General features: G+C 45.2%; 1 protein-coding gene across 1 annotated transcript in view; it reads left to right on the forward strand.

Moving 5' to 3' along the window:
• The window catches only part of LOC137307843 (collagen alpha-1(V) chain-like), a 522,869-nt gene that overhangs the window by 334,815 nt on the left and 165,463 nt on the right, over window positions 1-22,591 (forward strand). The window contains exon 15 of the mRNA XM_067976930.1: window positions 2,161-2,214. Within this exon, the coding sequence (XP_067833031.1) occupies window positions 2,161-2,214 (54 nt within the window). The remainder of the gene's footprint in view (window positions 1-2,160; window positions 2,215-22,591) is intronic.

Raw genomic sequence — 22,591 nt, forward strand, 5'->3', positions numbered from 1 at the left:
GGGAGCGCTGCACTGTCGGAGGGTCAGTACTGAGGGAGTGCTGCACTGTGGGAGGGGCAGTGCTGAGGGAGTGCTGCACTGTCGGAGGGTCAGTACTGAGGGAGTGCTGCACAGTCGGAGGGTCAGTACTGAGGGAGTGCTGCACTGTCGGAGGGTCAGTACTGAGGGAGTGCTGCACTGTGGGAGGGTCGGTACTGAGGGAGTGCTGCACTGTGGGAGGGTCAGTGCTGCACTGTCGGAGGGTCAGTACTGAGGGAGTGCTGCACTGTCAGAGGTCGGTACTGAGGGAGTGCTGCACTGTCAAAGGGTCAGTACTGAGGGAGCACTGCACTGTCGGAGGGGCAGTGCTGAGGGAGTGCTGCACTGTCGGAGGGCCAGTACTGAGGGAGTGCTGCACTGTCGGAGGGTCAGTACTGAGGGAGTGCTGCACTGTCGGAGGGTCAGTGCTGAGGGAGTGCTGCACTGTGGGAGGGGCAGTGCTGAGGGAGTGCTGCACTGTGGGAGGGGCAGTGCTGAGGGAGTGCTGCACTGTGGGAGGGGCAGTGCTGAGGGAGCGCCGCACTGTCGGAGGGTCAGTACTGAGGGAGTGCTGCACTGTCGGAGGGTCAGTACTGAGGGAGTGCTGCACTGTCGGAGGATCAGAACTGAGGGAGCGCTGCACTGTCGGAGGGGCAGTCCTGAGGGAGTGCTGCACTGTCGGAGGGTCAGTGCTGAGGGAGTGCTGCACTGTCGGAGGGTCAGAACTGAGGGAGTGCTGCACTGTCGGAGGGCCAGTACTGAGGGAGCGCTGCACTGTCAGAGGGTCAGTACTGAGGGAGTGCTGCACTGTCGGAGGTCGTTACTGAGGGAGTGCTGCACTGTCAAAGGGTCAGTACTGAGGGAGCGCTGCACTGTCGGAGGGGCAGTGCTGAGGGAGCGCTGCACTGTCGGAGGGTCAGTACTGAGGGAGTGCTGCACTGTCGGAGGGTCAGTACTGAGGGAGTGCTGCACTGTCGGAGGGTCAGTACAGAGGGAGTGCTGCACTGTCGGAGGGTCAGTGCTGAGGGAGTGCTGCACTGTCAAAGGGTCAGTACTGAGGGAGTGCTGCACTGTCGGAGGGTCAGTACTGAGGGAGTGCTGCACTGTCGGAGGGTCAGTACTGAGGGAGTGCTGCACTGTCGGAGGTGCCGTCTTTTGGATGAAGTTAACCCTATCTGCATGACTCAGGTGACCAGCAAAGATCTTGAGCCACTATTTGAAGTAGAGCATTGCATCAGCTCACGTCCCTTCCTCAATCAACACCCCCCGGGGCAGATTAAATACTCATTCCCTGCTTCTGGGATGTTTTTGCTGCATGATGGCAGTTACAACAACAATCAACACCCATCAAAAGTAATCGCTTTAAGAAGTTTTGACAATAAGTTGCTGGGTCAACACACGAGTAGATGAATTTGATCAAGATCAAGGCTGCGGTGATGGTAACTGCACCATGGGGTAGCTGGGAGGCCCGAGTCTCCTCAGAACTCCCTGGTCTGCTAGGGCACCTTGTGCTGACCGTGCCTCATGGTCCCCATTGCCGATCCCAATGGCCCAACATTAGCATGGGTTCACCTCTGTGGCCCTTTTCCCCTGCCACTTCTTTCCCAGTGGACATTTCCTCTACTGTAGTGCAGCAGCGAGTGGGGGAGAGACCCATGTCAAACCTGACAATGGTAACGCAGCAGAACCCGAACAGATCCTTCCCCTGAAGTCCACAAATGGGGCAATTACGGGCGAGAAGGAGCAAGGGATACTGGTTGGTCCAGCTCAGCCTCCCCCCTCCCCTAGCGCACTGAGGCCAGTGATAGAGCCTGCTCTGCCCTCACTGAGATGAGCTATCTTTTAAAACAGGGCCCTCCTGGTGTGTTTAGGGTTCGATTCCAGCCTAAGCAGTGCACTGAAGCAAAGCAGCTATTTAGGGGAGCTGCAAATTTTAAACACTCGATGCTGAGATGGTGCCTGGACGCCAAGGGTTGGCACTCTTGGCACCCATTAAAGTTCCGCAGAGGTGAACATCAGGCAGGGCGGTCGACGTGATCGTTCTCCCGCCCGAGTCTGATTTCTGCCCTTGTTGCCCCCGTTGTTATATTTTCCCCGTGTGTTCTCATTCGTGCTCATACGAATTTTGCTTTTGGTTTCCAGGGAAGTCCCGGAGATAATGGACTGAAGGGCGAGCGTGGAGATATGGGTCCCCAGGTAGGGAGTCCCTGACCTCACCCAAATCATTTGAAGCTATCCAAATGTAATCAGATGTGTCACAGTGTGTCGTAGTGTGGGGTACAGTGTGAACATTGTAATGTGGGGTACAGTGTGAGTGTATTGTAATGTGGGGTACAGTGTGAGCATTGTGATGTGGGGTACACTATGAGCATTGTAATGTGGGGTACACTATGAGCATTGTATAATGGGGTACACTATAAGCATTGTATAATGGGGTACTCTGAGAATTTTAATATGTACTCAAGTACACTATCAGCATTGCAATGTGGGGTATAGTATATGACTATAGAAATGTGGGGTACAGTAATAATGTATTGTAACATGGGGTACAGTGTGAGTGTACTGTAATTTGGGGTACAGTACTGTTGTATTGTAATGAGGGGGTACAGTGTGAGTGTATTGTAATGTGGGGTACAGTGTGAGTGTACTGTAATGTGGGCTTCGGTGTGAGTGTATTGTAATGTGGGGTACGGTGTGAGTGTATTGTAATGTGGGGTACAGTGCGTGTCTGCTGTATTGTCGGGTACAGTGAGTCACAGTGTGAGTGTGCTGTATTGTGGGGTACAGTGAGTCACAGTGTGAGTGTGCTGTATTGTGGGGTACAGTGAGTCACAGTGAGAGTGTGCTGTATTGTGGGGTACAGTGAGTCTCAGTGTGTGTGTGCTGTATTGTGGGGTACAGTGAGTCACAGTGTGTGTGTGCTGTATTGTGGGGTACAGTGAGTCTCAGTGTGTGTGTGCTGTATTGTGGGGTACAGTGAGTCTCAGTGTGTGTGTGCTGTATTGTGGGGTACAGTGAGTCACAGTGTGTGTGTGCTGTATTGTGGGGTACAGTGAGTCACAGTGTGTGTGTGCTGTATTGTGGGGTACAGTGAGTCACAGTGCGTGTCTGCTGTATTGTCGGGTACAGTGAGTCACAGTGTGTGTGTGCTGTATTGTGGGGTACAGTGAGTCACAGTGTGAGTGTGCTGTATTGTGGGGTACAGTGAGTCACAGTGTGAGTGTGCTGTATTGTGGGGTACAGTGAGTCACAGTGTGAGTGTGCTGTATTATGATATACAGTGAGTCGCAGTGTGAGTGTGCTGTATTGTGGGGTACAGTGAGTCACAGTGTGAGTGTGCTGTATTATGATATACAGTGAGTCACAGTGTGAGTGTGCTGTATTGTGGGGTACAGTGAGTCACAGTGTGAGTGTGCTGTATTGTGGGGTACAGTGAGTCACAGTGTGAGTGTGCTGTATTATGATATACAGTGAGTCGCAGTGTGAGTGTGTTGTATTGTGGGGTACAGTGAGTCACAGTGTGAGTGTGCTGTATTATGATATACAGTGAGTCACAGTGTGAGTGTGCTGTATTATGATATACAGTGAGTCTCAGTGTGAGTGTGCTGTATTGTGGGGTACAGTGAGTCTCAGTGTGAGTGTGCTGTATTATGATATACAGTGAGTCACAGTGTGAGTGTGTTGTATTGTGGGGTACAGTGAGTCTCAGTGTGAGTGTGCTGTATTATGATATACAGTGAGTCACAGTGTGAGTGTGCTGTATTATGATATACAGTGAGTCACAGTGTGAGTGTGTTGTATTGTGGGGTACAGTGAGTCACAGTGTGAGTGTGCTGTATTGTGGGGTACAGTGAGTCACAGTGTGAGTGTGCTGTATTGTGGGGTACAGTGAGTCACAGTGTGAGTGTGCTGTATTATGATATACAGTGAGTCACAGTGTGAGTGTGCTGTATTATGATATACAGTGAGTCACAGTGTGAGTGTGTTGTATTGTGGGGTACAGTGAGTCTCAGTGTGAGTGTGCTGTATTGTGGGGTACAGTGAGTCACAGTGTGAGTGTGCTGTATTGTGGGGTACAGTGAGTCTCAGTGTGAGTGTGTTGTATTGTCGGGCACAGTGAGTCACAGTGTGAGTGTGCTGTATTATGATATACAGTGAGTCTCAGTGTGAGTGTGCTGTATTATGATATACAGTGAGTCTCAGTGTGAGTGTGTTGTATTATGATATACAGTGAGTCACAGTGTGAGTGTGCTGTATTGTGGGGTACAGTGAGTCACAGTGTGAGTGTGTTGTATTGTGGGGTACAGTGAGTCACAGTGTGAGTGTGCTGTATTATGATATACAGTGAGTCTCAGTGTGAGTGTGTTGTATTATGATATACAGTGAGTCACAGTGTGAGTGTGCTGTATTGTGGGGTACAGTGAGTCACAGTGTGAGTGTGCTGTATTATGGGGTACAGTGAGTCACAGTGTGAGTGTGCTGTATTGTGGCGTACAGTGAGTCACAGTGTGAGTGTGCTGTATTGTGGGGTACAGTGAGTCTCAGTGTGAGTGTGCTGTATTATGATATACAGTGAGTCGCAGTGTGAGTGTGCTGTATTATGATATACAGTGAGTCACAGTGTGAGTGTGCTGTATTATGGGGTACAGTGAGTCACAGTGTGAGTGTGCTGTATTGTGGGGTACAGTGAGTCTCAGTGTGAGTGTGCTGTATTATGATATACAGTGAGTCACAGTGTGAGTGTGCTGTATTGTGGGGTACAGTGAGTCACAGTGTGAGTGTGCTGTATTATGATATACAGTGAGTCACAGTGTGAGTGTGCTGTATTGTGGGGTACAGTGAGTCACAGTGTGAGTGTGCTGTATTATGATATACAGTGAGTCACAGTGTGAGTGTGCTGTATTATGATATACAGTGAGTCGCAGTGTGAGTGTGCTGTATTATGATATACAGTGAGTCTCAGTGTGAGTGTGCTGTATTATGATATACAGTGAGTCTCAGTGTGAGTGTGCTGTATTGTCGGGCACAGTGAGTCACAGTGTGAGTGTGTTGTATTGTGGGGTACAGTGAGTCACAGTGTGAGTGTGCTGTATTGTGGGGTACAATGAGTCACAGTGTGAGTGTGCTGTATTATGATATACAGTGAGTCACAGTGTGAGTGTGCTGTATTATGATATACAGTGAGTCGCAGTGTGAGTGTGCTGTATTATGATATACAGTGAGTCTCAGTGTGAGTGTGCTGTATTATGGGGTACAGTGAGTCACAGTGTGAGTGTGCTGTATTATGATATACAGTGAGTCACAGTGTGAGTGTGCTGTATTATGATATACAGTGAGTCGCAGTGTGAGTGTGCTGTATTATGATATACAGTGAGTCTCAGTGTGAGTGTGCTGTATTGTGGGGTACAGTGAGTCACAGTGTGAGTGTGCTGTATTATGATATACAGTGAGTCGCAGTGTGAGTGTGCTGTATTATGATATACAGTGAGTCACAGTGTGAGTGTGCTGTATTATGATATACAGTGAGTCACAGTGTGAGTGTGCTGTATTATGATATACAGTGAGTCACAGTGTGAGTGTGCTGTATTATGATATACAGTGAGTCACAGTGTGAGTGTGCTGTATTATGATATACAGTGAGTCACAGTGTGAGTGTGCTGTATTATGATATACAGTGAGTCACAGTGTGAGTGTGCTGTATTATGATATACAGTGAGTCACAGTGTGAGTGTGCTGTATTATGATATACAGTGAGTCGCAGTGTGAGTGTGCTGTATTGTGGGGTACAGTGAGTCACAGTGTGAGTGTGCTGTATTATGATATACAGTGAGTCTCAGTGTGAGTGTGCTGTATTATGATATACAGTGAGTCTCAGTGTGAGTGTGCTGTATTGTGGGGTACAGTGAGTCACAGTGTGAGTGTGCTGTATTGTGGGGTACAGTGAGTCACAGTGTGAGTGTGCTGTATTGTGGGGTACAGTGAGTCAAAGTGTGAGTGTGCTGTATTGTGGGGTACAGTGAGTCACAGTGTGAGTGTGCTGTATTGTGGGGTACAGTGAGTCACAGTGTGAGTGTGCTGTATTATGATATACAGTGAGTCTCAGTGTGAGTGTGTTGTATTGTGGGGTACAGTGAGTCACAGTGTGAGTGTGTTGTATTGTGGGGTACAGTGAGTCGCAGTGTGAGTGTGTTGTATTGTGGGGTACAGTGTGTGTGTGCTGTATTGTGGGGTACAGTGAGTCTCAGTATGAGTGTGCTGTATTATGATATACAGTGAGTCACAGTGTGAGTGTGCTGTATTGTGGGGTACAGTGAGTCTCAGTGTGAGTGTGTTGTATTATGATATACAGTGAGTCACAGTGTGAGTGTGCTGTATTGTGGGGTACAGTGAGTCTCAGTATGAGTGTGCTGTATTATGATATACAGTGAGTCACAGTGTGAGTGTGCTGTATTGTGGGGTACAGTGAGTCACAGTGTGAGTGTGTTGTATTATGATATACAGTGAGTCACAGTGTGAGTGTGCTGTATTATGATATACAGTGAGTCACAGTGTGAGTGTGCTGTATTGTGGGGTACAGTGAGTCACAGTGTGAGTGTGCTGTATTGTGGGGTACAGTGAGTCTCAGTGTGAGTGTGCTGTATTATGATATACAGTGAGTCTCAGTGTGAGTGTGCTGTATTGTGGGGTACAGTGAGTCACAGTGTGAGTGTGCTGTATTATGGGGTACAGTGAGTCACAGTGTGAGTGTGCTGTATTGTGGCGTACAGTGAGTCACAGTGTGAGTGTGCTGTATTATGGGGTACAGTGAGTCACAGTGTGAGTGTGCTGTATTGTGGGGTACAGTGAGTCTCAGTGTGAGTGTGCTGTATTGTGGGGTACAGTGAGTCGCAGTGTGAGTGTGTTGTATTATGATATACAGTGAGTCGCAGTGTGAGTGTGCTGTATTGTGGGGTACAGTGAGTCTCAGTGTGAGTGTGCTGTATTGTGGGGTACAGTGAGTCACAGTGTGAGTGTGCTGTATTATGATATACAGTGAGTCACAGTGTGAGTGTGCTGTATTGTGGGGTACAGTGAGTCACAGTGTGAGTGTGCTGTATTATGATATACAGTGAGTCACAGTGTGAGTGTGCTGTATTATGATATACAGTGAGTCGCAGTGTGAGTGTGCTGTATTATGATATACAGTGAGTCTCAGTGTGAGTGTGCTGTATTATGATATACAGTGAGTCACAGTGTGAGTGTGTTGTATTGTGGGGTACAGTGAGTCACAGTGTGAGTGTGCTGTATTGTGGGGTACAATGAGTCACAGTGTGAGTGTGCTGTATTATGATATACAGTGAGTCACAGTGTGAGTGTGCTGTATTATGATATACAGTGAGTCGCAGTGTGAGTGTGCTGTATTATGATATACAGTGAGTCTCAGTGTGAGTGTGCTGTATTATGGGGTACAGTGAGTCACAGTGTGAGTGTGCTGTATTATGATATACAGTGAGTCACAGTGTGAGTGTGCTGTATTATGATATACAGTGAGTCGCAGTGTGAGTGTGCTGTATTATGATATACAGTGAGTCTCAGTGTGAGTGTGCTGTATTGTGGGGTACAGTGAGTCACAGTGTGAGTGTGCTGTATTATGATATACAGTGAGTCGCAGTGTGAGTGTGCTGTATTATGATATACAGTGAGTCACAGTGTGAGTGTGCTGTATTATGATATACAGTGAGTCACAGTGTGAGTGTGCTGTATTATGATATACAGTGAGTCACAGTGTGAGTGTGCTGTATTATGATATACAGTGAGTCACAGTGTGAGTGTGCTGTATTATGATATACAGTGAGTCACAGTGTGAGTGTGCTGTATTATGATATACAGTGAGTCACAGTGTGAGTGTGCTGTATTATGATATACAGTGAGTCACAGTGTGAGTGTGCTGTATTATGATATACAGTGAGTCGCAGTGTGAGTGTGCTGTATTGTGGGGTACAGTGAGTCACAGTGTGAGTGTGCTGTATTATGATATACAGTGAGTCTCAGTGTGAGTGTGCTGTATTATGATATACAGTGAGTCTCAGTGTGAGTGTGCTGTATTGTGGGGTACAGTGAGTCACAGTGTGAGTGTGCTGTATTGTGGGGTACAGTGAGTCACAGTGTGAGTGTGCTGTATTGTGGGGTACAGTGAGTCAAAGTGTGAGTGTGCTGTATTGTGGGGTACAGTGAGTCACAGTGTGAGTGTGCTGTATTGTGGGGTACAGTGAGTCACAGTGTGAGTGTGCTGTATTATGATATACAGTGAGTCTCAGTGTGAGTGTGTTGTATTGTGGGGTACAGTGAGTCACAGTGTGAGTGTGTTGTATTGTGGGGTACAGTGAGTCGCAGTGTGAGTGTGTTGTATTGTGGGGTACAGTGTGTGTGTGCTGTATTGTGGGGTACAGTGAGTCTCAGTATGAGTGTGCTGTATTATGATATACAGTGAGTCACAGTGTGAGTGTGCTGTATTGTGGGGTACAGTGAGTCTCAGTGTGAGTGTGTTGTATTATGATATACAGTGAGTCACAGTGTGAGTGTGCTGTATTGTGGGGTACAGTGAGTCTCAGTATGAGTGTGCTGTATTATGATATACAGTGAGTCACAGTGTGAGTGTGCTGTATTGTGGGGTACAGTGAGTCACAGTGTGAGTGTGTTGTATTATGATATACAGTGAGTCACAGTGTGAGTGTGCTGTATTATGATATACAGTGAGTCACAGTGTGAGTGTGCTGTATTGTGGGGTACAGTGAGTCACAGTGTGAGTGTGCTGTATTGTGGGGTACAGTGAGTCTCAGTGTGAGTGTGCTGTATTATGATATACAGTGAGTCTCAGTGTGAGTGTGCTGTATTGTGGGGTACAGTGAGTCACAGTGTGAGTGTGCTGTATTATGGGGTACAGTGAGTCACAGTGTGAGTGTGCTGTATTGTGGCGTACAGTGAGTCACAGTGTGAGTGTGCTGTATTATGGGGTACAGTGAGTCACAGTGTGAGTGTGCTGTATTGTGGGGTACAGTGAGTCTCAGTGTGAGTGTGCTGTATTGTGGGGTACAGTGAGTCGCAGTGTGAGTGTGTTGTATTATGATATACAGTGAGTCGCAGTGTGAGTGTGCTGTATTGTGGGGTACAGTGAGTCTCAGTGTGAGTGTGCTGTATTGTGGGGTACAGTGAGTCGCAGTGTGAGTGTGTTGGATTATGATATACAGTGAGTCACAGTGTGAGTGTGCTGTATTGTGGCGTACAGTGAGTCACAGTGTGAGTGTGCTGTATTATGGGGTACAGTGAGTCTCAGTGTGAGTGTGTTGTATTGTGGGGTACAGTGAGTCGCAGTTTGAGTGTGTTGTATTATGATATACAGTGAGTCACAGTGTGAGTGTGCTGTATTATGGGGTACAGTGAGTCACAGTGTGAGTGTGCTGTGTTATGATATACAGTGAGTCGCAGTGTGAGTGTGCTGTATTATGATATACAGTGAGTCGCAGTGTGAGTGTGCTGTATTATGATATACAGTGAGTCACAGTGTGAGTGTGCTGTATTATGATATACAGTGAGTCTCAGTGTGAGTGTGCTGTATTATGATATACAGTGAGTCACAGTGTGAGTGTGCTGTATTATGATATACAGTGAGTCGCAGTGTGAGTGTGCTGTATTATGATATACAGTGAGTCACAGTGTGAGTGTGCTGTATTATGATATACAGTGAGTCACAGTGTGAGTGTGCTGTATTATGATATACAGTGAGTCACAGTGCGAGTGTGCTGTATTGTGGGGTACAGTGAGTCACAGTGTGAGTGTGCTGTATTATGATATACAGTGAGTCGCAGTGTGAGTGTGCTGTATTATGATATACAGTGAGTCTCAGTGTGAGTGTGCTGTATTATGATATACAGTGAGTCACAGTGTGAGTGTGCTGTATTATGATATACAGTGAGTCACAGTGTGAGTGTGCTGTATTATGATATACAGTGAGTCACAGTGTGAGTGTGCTGTATTATGATATACAGTGAGTCACAGTGTGAGTGTGCTGTATTATGATATACAGTGAGTCACAGTGCGAGTGTGCTGTATTGTGGGGTACAGTGAGTCACAGTGTGAGTGTGCTGTATTATGATATACAGTGAGTCTCAGTGTGAGTGTGCTGCATTGTCGGGTACAGTGAGTCACAGTGTGAGTGTGCTGTATTATGATATACAGTGAGTCTCAGTGTGAGTGTGCTGCATTGTCGGGTACAGTGAGTCACAGTGTGAGTGTGCTGTATTGTGATATACAGTGAGTCACAGTGTGAGTGTGCTGTATTGTGGGGTACAGTGAGTCACAGTGTGAGTGTGCTGTATTATGATATACAGTGAGTCGCAGTGTGAGTGTGCTGTATTGTGATATACAGTGAGTCACAGTGTGAGTGTGCTGTATTATGATATACAGTGAGTCACAGTGTGAGTGTGCTGTATTATGATATACAGTGAGTCGCAGTGTGAGTGTGCTGTATTATGATATACAGTGAGTCTCAGTGTGAGTGTGCTGTATTATGATATACAGTGAGTCTCAGTGTGAGTGTGCTGTATTGTGATATACAGTGAGTCTCAGTGTGAGTGTGATGTATTATGATATACAGTGAGTCACAGTGTGAGTGTGCTGTATTATGATATACAGTGAGTCGCAGTGTGAGTGTGCTGTATTATGATATACAGTGAGTCTCAGTGTGAGTGTGCTGTATTATGATATACAGTGAGTCTCAGTGTGAGTGTGCTGTATTATGATATACAGTGAGTCACAGTGTGAGTGTGCTGTATTGTGGGGTACAGTGAGTCTCAGTGTGAGTGTGCTGTATTATGATATACAGTGAGTCTCAGTGTGAGTGTGCTGTATTGTGGGGTACAGTGAGTCACAGTGTGAGTGTGCTGTATTATGATATACAGTGAGTCTCAGTGTGAGTGTGCTGTATTGTCGGGTACAGTGAGTCACAGTGTGAGTGTGCTGTATTGTGATATACAGTGAGTCTCAGTGTGAGTGTGTTGTATTGTGGGGTACAGTGAGTCACAGTGTGAGTGTGCTGTATTGTGGGGTACAGTGAGTCACAGTGTGAGTGTGCTGTATTATGATATACAGTGAGTCGCAGTGTGAGTGTGCTGTATTATGATATACAGTGAGTCGCAGTGTGAGTGTGCTGTATTATGATATACAGTGAGTCGCAGTGTGAGTGTGCTGTATTATGATATACAGTGAGTCACAGTGAGTGTGCTGTATTGTGGGGTACAGTGAGTCACAGTGTGAGTGTGCTGTATTGTGGGGTACAGTGAGTCTCAGTGTGAGTGTGCTGTATTGTGGGGTACAGTGAGTCACAGTGTGAGTGTGCTGTATTGTGGGGTACAGTGAGTCACAGTGTGAGTGTGCTGTATTGTGATATACAGTGAGTCTCAGTGTGAGTGTGCTGTATTATGATATACAGTGAGTCTCAGTGTGAGTGTGCTGTATTGTGGGGTACAGTGAGTCACAGTGTGAGTGTGCTGTATTATGATATGCAGTGAGTCTCAGTGTGAGTGTGCTGTATTGTGGGGTACAGTGAGTCACAGTGTGAGTGTGCTGTATTGTGGGGTACAGTGAGTCACAGTGTGAGTGTGCTGTATTGTGGGGTACAGTGAGTCACAGTGTGAGTGTGCTGTATTGTGGGGTACAGTGAGTCACAGTGTGAGTGTGCTGTATTATGATATACAGTGAGTCGCATTGTGAGTGTGCTGTATTATGATATACAGTGAGTCACAGTGTGAGTGTGTTGTATTGTGGGGTACAGTGAGTCGCAGTGTGAGTGTGTTGTATTATGATATACAGTGAGTCACAGTGTGAGTGTGTTGTATTGTGGGGTACAGTGAGTCGCAGTGTGAGTGTGCTGTATTGTGGGGTACAGTGAGTCACAGTGTGAGTGTGTTGTATTATGATATACAGTGAGTCACAGTGTGAGTGTGTTGTATTGTGGGGTACAGTGAGTCGCAGTGTGAGTGTGCTGTATTGTGGGGTACAGTGAGTCACAGTGTGAGTGTGTTGTATTATGATATACAGTGAGTCACAGTGTGAGTGTGTTGTATTGTGGGGTACAGTGAGTCTCAGTGTGAGTGTGCTGTATTATGATATACAGTGAGTCACAGTGTGAGTGTGTTGTATTGTGGGGTACAGTGAGTCACAGTGTGAGTGTGTTGTATTGTGGGGTACAGTGAGTCACAGTGTGAGTGTGTTGTATTGTGGGGTACAGTGAGTCACAGTGTGAGTGTGTTGTATTGTCGGGCACAGTGAGTCTCAGTGTGAGTGTGCTGTATTGTGGGGTACAGTGAGTCACAGTGTGAGTGTGCTGTATTGTGGGGTACAGTGAGTCTCAGTGTGAGTGTGCTGTATTATGATATACAGTGAGTCACAGTGTGAGTGTGCTGTATTATGATATACAGTGAGTCACAGTGTGAGTGTGCTGTATTGTGGGGTACAGTGAGTCACAGTGTGAGTGTGCTGTATTATGATATACAGTGAGTCACAGTGTGAGTGTGCTGTATTGTGGGGTACAGTGAGTCACAGTGTGAGTGTGCTGTATTATGATATACAGTGAGTCACAGTGTGAGTGTGCTTTATTGTGGGGTACAGTGAGTCACAGTGTGAGTGTGTTGTATTGTGGGGTACAGTGAGTCACAGTGTGAGTGTGCTGTATTGTGGGGTACAGTGAGTCACAGTGTGAGTGTGTTGTATTGTGGGGTACAGTGAGTCACAGTGTGAGTGTGCTGTATTGTGGGGTACAGTGAGTCACAGTGTGAGTGTGCTGTATTGTGGGTTACAGTGAGTCACAGTATGAGTGTGCTGTATTATGATATACAGTGAGTCACAGTGTGAGTGTGCTGTATTATGATATACAGTGAGTCACAGTGTGAGTGTGTTGTATTGTGGGGTACAGTGAGTCACAGTGTGAGTGTGCTGTATTATGATATACAGTGAGTCACAGTGTGAGTGTGCTGTATTATGATAAACAGTGAGTCGCAGTGTGAGTGTGCTGTATTGTGATATACAGTGAGTCACAGTGTGAGTGTGCTGTATTATGATATACAGTGAGTCACAGTGTGAGTGTGCTGTGTTGTGATATACAGTGAGTCACAGTGTGAGTGTGCTGTATTATGATATACAGTGAGTCACAGTGTGAGTGTGCTGTATTATGATATACAGTGAGTCACAGTGTGAGTGTGTTGTATTGTGGGGTACAGTGAGTCACAGTGTGAGTGTGCTGTATTATGATATACAGTGAGTCGCAGTGTGAGTGTGCTGTATTATGATATACAGTGAGTCACAGTGCGAGTGTGCTGTATTATGATATACAGTGAGTCACAGTGTGAGTGTGCTGTATTATGATATGCAGTGAGTCACAGTGTTAGTGTGCTGTATTGTGATATACAGTGAGTCTCAGTGTGAGTGTGCTGTATTATGATATACAGTGAGTCACAGTGTTAGTTTGCTGTATTATGATATACAGTGAGTCACAGTGCGAGTGTGCTGTATTATGATATACAGTGAGTCACAGTGTGAGTGTGCTGTATTATGATATACAGTGAGTCACAGTGCGAGTGTGCTGTATTATGATATACAGTGAGTCACAGTGCGAGTGTGCTGTATTATGATATACAGTGAGTCACAGTGTGAGTGTGCTGTATTATGATATACAGTGAGTCTCAGTGTGAGTGTGCTGTATTGTGGGGTACAGTGTCACAGTGTGAGTGTGCTGTATTATGATATACAGTGAGTCACAGTGTGAGTGTGCTGTATTATGATATGCAGTGAGTCACAGTGTGAGTGTGCTGCATTATGATATACAGTGAGTCACAGTGTGAGTGTGCTGTATTGTGATATACAGTGAGTCTCAGTGTGAGTGTGCTGTATTGTGGGGTACAGTGAGTCTCAGTGTGAGTGTGCTGTATTGTCGGGCACAGTGAGTCACAGTGTGAGTGTGCTGTATTGTGGGGTACAGTGAGTCTCAGTGTGAGTGTGCTGTATTATGATATACAGTGAGTCGCAGTGTGAGTGTGCTGTATTGTGGGGTACAGTGAGTCACAGTGTGAGTGTGTTGTATTGTGGGGTACAGTGAGTCACAGTGTGAGTGTGCTGTATTGTGGGGTACAGTGAGTCACAGTGTGAGTGTGCTGTATTATGATATACAGTGAGTCACAGTGTGAGTGTGCTGTATTATGATATACAGTGAGTCACAGTGTGAGTGTGTTGTATTGTGGGGTACAGTGAGTCACAGTGTGAGTGTGCTGTATTATGATATACAGTGAGTCACAGTGTGAGTGTGCTGTATTATGATATACAGTGAGTCGCAGTGTGAGTGTGCTGTATTATGATATACAGTGAGTCACAGTGCGAGTGTGCTGTATTATGATATACAGTGAGTCACAGTGTGAGTGTGCTGTATTGTGATATACAGTGAGTCACAGTGTGAGTGTGCTGTATTATGATATACAGTGAGTCACAGTGTGAGTGTGCTGTATTGTGATATACAGTGAGTCACAGTGTGAGTGTGCTGTATTATGATATACAGTGAGTCACAGTGCGAGTGTGCTGTATTATGATATACAGTGAGTCACAGTGTGAGTGTGCTGTATTATGATATACAGTGAGTCACAGTGTGAGTGTGCTGTATTATGATATACAGTGAGTCACAGTGTGAGTGTGCTGTATTATGATATACAGTGAGTCACAGTGTGAGTGTGCTGTATTGTGATATACAGTGAGTCACAGTGTGAGTGTGCTGTATTATGATATACAGTGAGTCTCAGTGTGAGTGTGCTGTATTATGATATACAGTGAGTCTCAGTGTGAGTGTGCTGTATTATGATATACAGTGAGTCACAGTGTGAGTGTGCTGTATTGTGGGGTACAGTGAGTCACAGTGCTAGTGTGCTGTATTATGATATACAGTGAGTCACAGTGTGAGTGTGCTGTATTATGATATACAGTGAGTCACAGTGTGAGTGTGCTGTATTATGATATACAGTGAGTCACAGTGTGAGTGTGCTGTATTATGATATACAGTGAGTCACAGTGTGAGTGTGCTGTATTGTGATATACACTGAGTCTCAGTGTGAGTGTGCTGTATTGTGGGGTACAGTGAGTCTCAGTGTAAGTGTGCTGTATTATGATATACAGTGAGTCACAGTGTGAGTGTGCTGTATTATGATATACAGTGAGTCTCAGTGTGAGTGTGCTGTATTGTGGGGTACAGTGAGTCACAGTGTGAGTGTGCTGTATTATGATATGCAGTGAGTCACAGTGTGAGTGTGCTGTATTATGATATACAGTGAGTCACAGTGTGAGTGTGCTGTATTATGATATACAGTGAGTCTCAGTGTGAGTGTGCTGTATTATGATATACAGTGAGTCACAGTGTGAGTGTGCTGTATTGTGGGGTACAGTGAGTCACAGTGTGAGTGTGCTGTATTATGATATGCAGTGAGTCACAGTGTGAGTGTGCTGTATTGTGATATACAGTGAGTCTCAGTGTGAGTGTGCTGTATTGTGGGGTACAGTGAGTCTCAGTGTGAGTGTGCTGTAGTGTCGGGTTCAGTGAGTCTCAGTGTGAGTGTGCTGTATTGTGGGGTACAGTGAGTCGCAGTGTGAGTGTGCTGTATTGTGGGGTACAGTGAGTCACAGTGTGAGTGTGTTGTATTGTGGGGTACAGTGAGTCACAGTGTGAGTGTGCTGTATTGTGGGGTACAGTGAGTCACAGTGTAAGTGTGCTGTATTATGATATACAGTGAGTCACAGTGTGAGTGTGCTGTATTATGATATACAGTGAGTCACAGTGTGAGTGTGTTGTATTGTGGGGTACAGTGAGTCACAGTGTGAGTGTGCTGTATTATGATATACAGTGAGTCACAGTGTGAGTGTGCTGTATTATGATATACAGTGAGTCACAGTGTGAGTGTGTTGTATTGTGGGGTACAGTGAGTCACAGTGTGAGTGTGCTGTATTATGATATACAGTGAGTCACAGTGTGAGTGTGCTGTATTATGATATACAGTGAGTCACAGTGTGAGTGTGTTGTATTGTGGGGTACAGTGAGTCACAGTGTGAGTGTGCTGTATTATGATATACAGTGAGTCACAGTGTGAGTGTGCTGTATTATGATATACAGTGAGTCGCAGTGTGAGTGTGCTGTATTATGATATACAGTGAGTCACAGTGCGAGTGTGCTGTATTATGATATACAGTGAGTCACAGTGTGAGTGTGCTGTATTGTGATATACAGTGAGTCACAGTGTGAGTGTGCTGTATTATGATATACAGTGAGTCACAGTGTGAGTGTGCTGTATTGTGATATACAGTGAGTCACAGTGTGAGTGTGCTGTATTATGATATACAGTGAGTCACAGTGCGAGTGTGCTGTATTATGATATACAGTGAGTCACAGTGTGAGTGTGCTGTATTATGATATACAGTGAGTCACAGTGTGAGTGTGCTGTATTATGATATACAGTGAGTCACAGTGTGAGTGTGCTGTATTATGATATACAGTGAGTCACAGTGTGAGTGTGCTGTATTGTGATATACAGTGAGTCACAGTGTGAGTGTGCTGTATTATGATATACAGTGAGTCTCAGTGTGAGTGTGCTGTATTATGATATACAGTGAGTCTCAGTGTGAGTGTGCTGTATTATGATATACAGTGAGTCACAGTGTGAGTGTGCTGTATTGTGGGGTACAGTGAGTCACAGTGCGAGTGTGCTGTATTATGATATACAGTGAGTCACAGTGTGAGTGTGCTGTATTATGATATACAGTGAGTCACAGTGTGAGTGTGCTGTATTATGATATACAGTGAGTCACAGTGTGAGTGTGCTGTATTATGATATACAGTGAGTCACAGTGTGAGTGTGCTGTATTGTGATATACACTGAGTCTCAGTGTGAGTGTGCTGTATTGTGGGGTACAGTGAGTCTCAGTGTAAGTGTGCTGTATTATGATATACAGTGAGTCACAGTGTGAGTGTGCTGTATTGTGATATACAGTGAGTCTCATTGTGAGTGTGCTGTATTGTGGGGTACAGTGAGTCTCAGTGTGAGTGTGTTGTATTGTCGGGCACAGTGAGTCACAGTGTGAGTGTGCTGTATTGTGGGGTACAGTGAGTCTCAGTGTGAGTGTGCTGTATTATGATATACAGTGAGTCTCATTGTGAGTGTGCTGTATTGTGGGGTACAGTGAGTCTCAGTGTGAGTGTGTTGTATTGTCGGGCACAGTGAGTCACAGTGTGAGTGTGCTGTATTGTGGGGTACAGTGAGTCTCAGTGTAAGTGTGCTGTATTATGATATACAGTGAGTCACAGTGTGAGTGTGCTGTATTATGATATACAGTGAGTCTCAGTGTGAGTGTGCTGTATTGTGGGGTACAGTGAGTCACAGTGTGAGTGTGCTGTATTATGATATGCAGTGAGTCACAGTGTGAGTGTGCTGTATTATGATATACAGTGAGTCACAGTGTGAGTGTGCTGTATTGTGGGGTACAGTGAGTCACAGTGTGAGTGTGCTGTATTATGATATGCAGTGAGTCACAGTGTGAGTGTGCTGTATTGTGATATACAGTGAGTCACAGTGTGAGTGTGCTGTATTGTGGGGTACAGTGAGTCTCAGTGTGAGTGTGCTGTATTATGATATACAGTGAGTCGCAGTGTGAGTGTGCTGTATTGTGGGGTACAGTGAGTCACAGTGTGAGTGTGTTGTATTGTGGGGTACAGTGAGTCACAGTGTGAGTGTGCTGTATTGTGGGGTACAGTGAGTCACAGTGTGAGTGTGCTGTATTATGATATACAGTGAGTCACAGTGTGAGTGTGCTGTATTATGATATACAGTGAGTCACAGTGCGAGTGTGTTGTATTGTGGGGTACAGTGAGTCACAGTGTGAGTGTGCTGTATTATGATATACAGTGAGTCACAGTGTGAGTGTGCTGTATTATGATATACAGTGAGTCACAGTGTGAGTGTGTTGTATTGTGGGGTACAGTGAGTCACAGTGTGAGTGTGCTGTATTATGATATACAGTGAGTCACAGTGTGAGTGTGCTGTATTATGATATACAGTGAGTCACAGTGTGAGTGTGCTGTATTATGATATACAGTGAGTCACAGTGTGAGTGTGCTGTATTGTGATATACAGTGAGTCACAGTGTGAGTGTGCTGTATTATGATATACAGTGAGTCTCAGTGTGAGTGTGCTGTATTATGATATACAGTGAGTCTCAGTGTGAGTGTGCTGTATTATGATATACAGTGAGTCACAGTGTGAGTGTGCTGTATTGTGGGGTACAGTGAGTCACAGTGCGAGTGTGCTGTATTATGATATACAGTGAGTCACAGTGTGAGTGTGCTGTATTATGATATACAGTGAGTCACAGTGTGAGTGTGCTGTATTATGATATACAGTGAGTCACAGTGTGAGTGTGCTGTATTATGATATACAGTGAGTCACAGTGTGAGTGTGCTGTATTGTGATATACACTGAGTCTCAGTGTGAGTGTGCTGTATTGTGGGGTACAGTGAGTCTCAGTGTAAGTGTGCTGTATTATGATATACAGTGAGTCACAGTGTGAGTGTGCTGTATTGTGATATACAGTGAGTCTCATTGTGAGTGTGCTGTATTGTGGGGTACAGTGAGTCTCAGTGTGAGTGTGTTGTATTGTCGGGCACAGTGAGTCACAGTGTGAGTGTGCTGTATTGTGGGGTACAGTGAGTCTCAGTGTGAGTGTGCTGTATTATGATATACAGTGAGTCTCATTGTGAGTGTGCTGTATTGTGGGGTACAGTGAGTCTCAGTGTGAGTGTGTTGTATTGTCGGGCACAGTGAGTCACAGTGTGAGTGTGCTGTATTGTGGGGTACAGTGAGTCTCAGTGTAAGTGTGCTGTATTATGATATACAGTGAGTCACAGTGTGAGTGTGCTGTATTATGATATACAGTGAGTCTCAGTGTGAGTGTGCTGTATTGTGGGGTACAGTGAGTCACAGTGTGAGTGTGCTGTATTATGATATGCAGTGAGTCACAGTGTGAGTGTGCTGTATTATGATATACAGTGAGTCACAGTGTGAGTGTGCTGTATTGTGGGGTACAGTGAGTCACAGTGTGAGTGTGCTGTATTATGATATGCAGTGAGTCACAGTGTGAGTGTGCTGTATTGTGATATACAGTGAGTCTCAGTGTGAGTGTGCTGTATTGTGGGGTACAGTGAGTCTCAGTGTGAGTGTGCTGTATTATGATATACAGTGAGTCTCAGTGTGAGTGTGCTGTATTATGATATACAGTGAGTCACAGTGTGAGTGTGCTGTATTATGATATACAGTGAGTCACAGTGTGAGTGTGCTGTATTATGATATACAGTGAGTCTCAGTGTGAGTGTGCTGTATTATGATATACAGTGAGTCTCAGTGTGAGTGTGCTGTATTGTCGGGCACAGTGAGTCACAGTGTGAGTGTGCTGTATTGTGGGGTACAGTGAGTCACAGTGTGAGTGTGCTGTATTATGATATACAGTGAGTCACAGTGTGAGTGTGCTGTATTATGATATACAGTGAGTCACAGTGTGAGTGTGCTGTATTATGATATACAGTGAGTCTCAGTGTGAGTGTGCTGTATTGTGGGGTACAGTGAGTCACAGTGTGAGTGTGCTGTATTGTGGGGTACAGTGAGTCACAGTGTGAGTGTGCTGTATTATGATATACAGTGAGTCTCAGTGTGAGTGTGCTGTATTGTGGGGTACAGTGAGTCACAGTGTGAGTGTGCTGTATTGTGGGGTACAGTGAGTCACAGTGTGAGTGTGCTGTATTATGGGGTACAGTGAGTCGCAGTGTGAGTGTGCTGTATTATGATATACAGTGAGTCTCAGTGTGAGTGTGCTGTATTGTGGGGTACAGTGAGTCACAGTGTGAGTGTGCTGTATTATGGGGTACAGTGAGTCGCAGTGTGAGTGTGCTGTATTATGATATACAGTGAGTCTCAGTGTGAGTGTGCTGTATTATGGGGTACAGTGAGTCGCAGTGTGAGTGTGCTGTATTATGATATACAGTGAGTCACAGTGTGAGTGTGCTGTATTGTGGGGTACAGTGAGTCACAGTGTGAGTGTGCTGTATTGTGGGGTACAGTGAGTCACAGTGTGAGTGTGCTGTATTATGGGGTACAGTGAGTCTCAGTGTGAGTGTGCTGTATTATGATATACAGTGAGTCTCAGTGTGAGTGTGCTGTATTGTGGGGTACAGTGAGTCACAGTGTGAGTGTGCTGTATTATGGGGTACAGTGAGTCGCAGTGTGAGTGTGCTGTATTATGATATACAGTGAGTCTCAGTGTGAGTGTGCTGTATTATGGGGTACAGTGAGTCGCAGTGTGAGTGTGCTGTATTATGATATACAGTGAGTCTCAGTGTGAGTGTGCTGTATTATGATATACAGTGAGTCACAGTGTGAGTGTGCTGTATTATGGGGTACAGTGAGTCGCAGTGTGAGTGTGCTGTATTATGATATACAGTGAGTCTCAGTGTGAGTGTGCTGTATTATGGGGTACAGTGAGTCGCAGTGTGAGTGTGCTGTATTATGATATACAGTGAGTCTCAGTGTGAGTGTGCTGTATTATGATATACAGTGAGTCTCAGTGTGAGTGTGCTGTATTATGATATACAGTGAGTCACAGTGTGAGTGTGCTGTATTGTGGGGTACAGTGAGTCTCAGTGTGAGTGTGTTGTATTGTCGGGCACAGTGAGTCTCAGTGTGAGTGTGTTGTATTGTGATATACAGTGAGTCACAGTGTGAGTGTGTTGTATTGTCGGGTACAGTGAGTCTCAGTGTGAGTGTGCTGTATTGTGATATACAGTGAGTCACAGTGTGAGTGTGCTGTATTATGATATACAGTGAGTCACAGTGTGAGTGTGTTGTATTGTCGGGCACAGTGAGTCTCAGTGTGAGTGTGCTGTATTATGATATACAGTGAGTCACAGTGTGAGTGTGCTGTATTATGATATACAGTGAGTCACAGTGTGAGTGTGCTGTATTGTGGGGTACAGTGAGTCACAGTGTGAGTGTGCTGTATTATGATATACAGTGAGTCACAGTGTGAGTGTGCTGTATTATGATATACAGTGAGTCACAGTGTGAGTGTGCTGTATTATGATATACAGTGAGTCTCAGTGTGAGTGTGTTGTATTATGATATACAGTGAGTCGCAGTGTGAGTGTGCTGTATTATGATATACAGTGAGTCACAGTGTGAGTGTGCTGTATTATGATATACAGTGAGTCACAGTGTGAGTGTGCTGTATTATGATATACAGTGAGTCACAGTGTGAGTGTGCTGTATTATGATATACAGTGAGTCACAGTGCGAGTGTGCTGTATTGTGATATACAGTGAGTCTCAGTGTGAGTGTGCTGTATTATGATATACAGTGAGTCACAGTGTGAGTGTGCTGTATTATGATATACAGTGAGTCACAGTGTGAGTGTGCTGTATTATGATATACAGTGAGTCACAGTGTGAGTGTGCTGTATTATGATATACAGTGAGTCACAGTGTGAGTGTGCTGTATTATGATATACAGTGAGTCACAGTGTGAGTGTGCTGTATTGTGATATACAGTGAGTCTCAGTGTGAGTGTGCTGTATTATGATATACAGTGAGTCACAGTGTGAGTGTGCTGTATTATGATATACAGTGAGTCACAGTGTGAGTGTGCTGTATTATGATATACAGTGAGTCACAGTGTGAGTGTGCTGTATTATGATATACAGTGAGTCACAGTGTGAGTGTGCTGTATTATGATATACAGTGAGTCACAGTGTGAGTGTGCTGTATTGTGGGGTACAGTGAGTCACAGTGTGAGTGTGCTGTATTGTGGGGTACAGTGAGTCACAGTGTGAGTGTGCTGTATTATGATATACAGTGAGTCACAGTGTGAGTGTGCTGTATTGTGATATACAGTGAGTCTCAGTGTGAGTGTGCTGTATTGTGGGGTACAGTGAGTCACAGTGTGAGTGTGCTGTATTATGATATACAGTGAGTCACAGTGTGAGTGTGCTGTATTATGATATACAGTGAGTCTCAGTGTGAGTGTGCTGTATTATGATATACAGTGAGTCACAGTGTGAGTGTGCTGTATTATGATATACAGTGAGTCTCAGTGTGAGTGTGCTGTATTATGATATACAGTGAGTCTCAGTGTGAGTGTGCTGTATTATGATATACAGTGAGTCACAGTGTGAGTGTGCTGTATTATGATATACAGTGAGTCTCAGTGTGAGTGTGCTGTATTGTGGGGTACAGTGAGTCACAGTGTGAGTGTGCTGTATTGTGGGGTACAGTGAGTCACAGTGTGAGTGTGCTGTATTATGGGGTACAGTGAGTCTCAGTGTGAGTGTGCTGTATTGTGGGGTACAGTGAGTCTCAGTGTGAGTGTGCTGTATTGTCGGGCACAGTGAGTCACAGTGTGAGTGTGCTGTATTGTGGGGTACAGTGAGTCACAGTGTGAGTGTGCTGTATTGTGGGGTACAGTGAGTCACAGTG

The sequence above is a fragment of the Heptranchias perlo genome, unplaced genomic scaffold (genome assembly GCF_035084215.1).
Source record: "Heptranchias perlo isolate sHepPer1 unplaced genomic scaffold, sHepPer1.hap1 HAP1_SCAFFOLD_113, whole genome shotgun sequence".
Lineage (NCBI taxonomy): Eukaryota > Metazoa > Chordata > Chondrichthyes > Hexanchiformes > Hexanchidae > Heptranchias > Heptranchias perlo.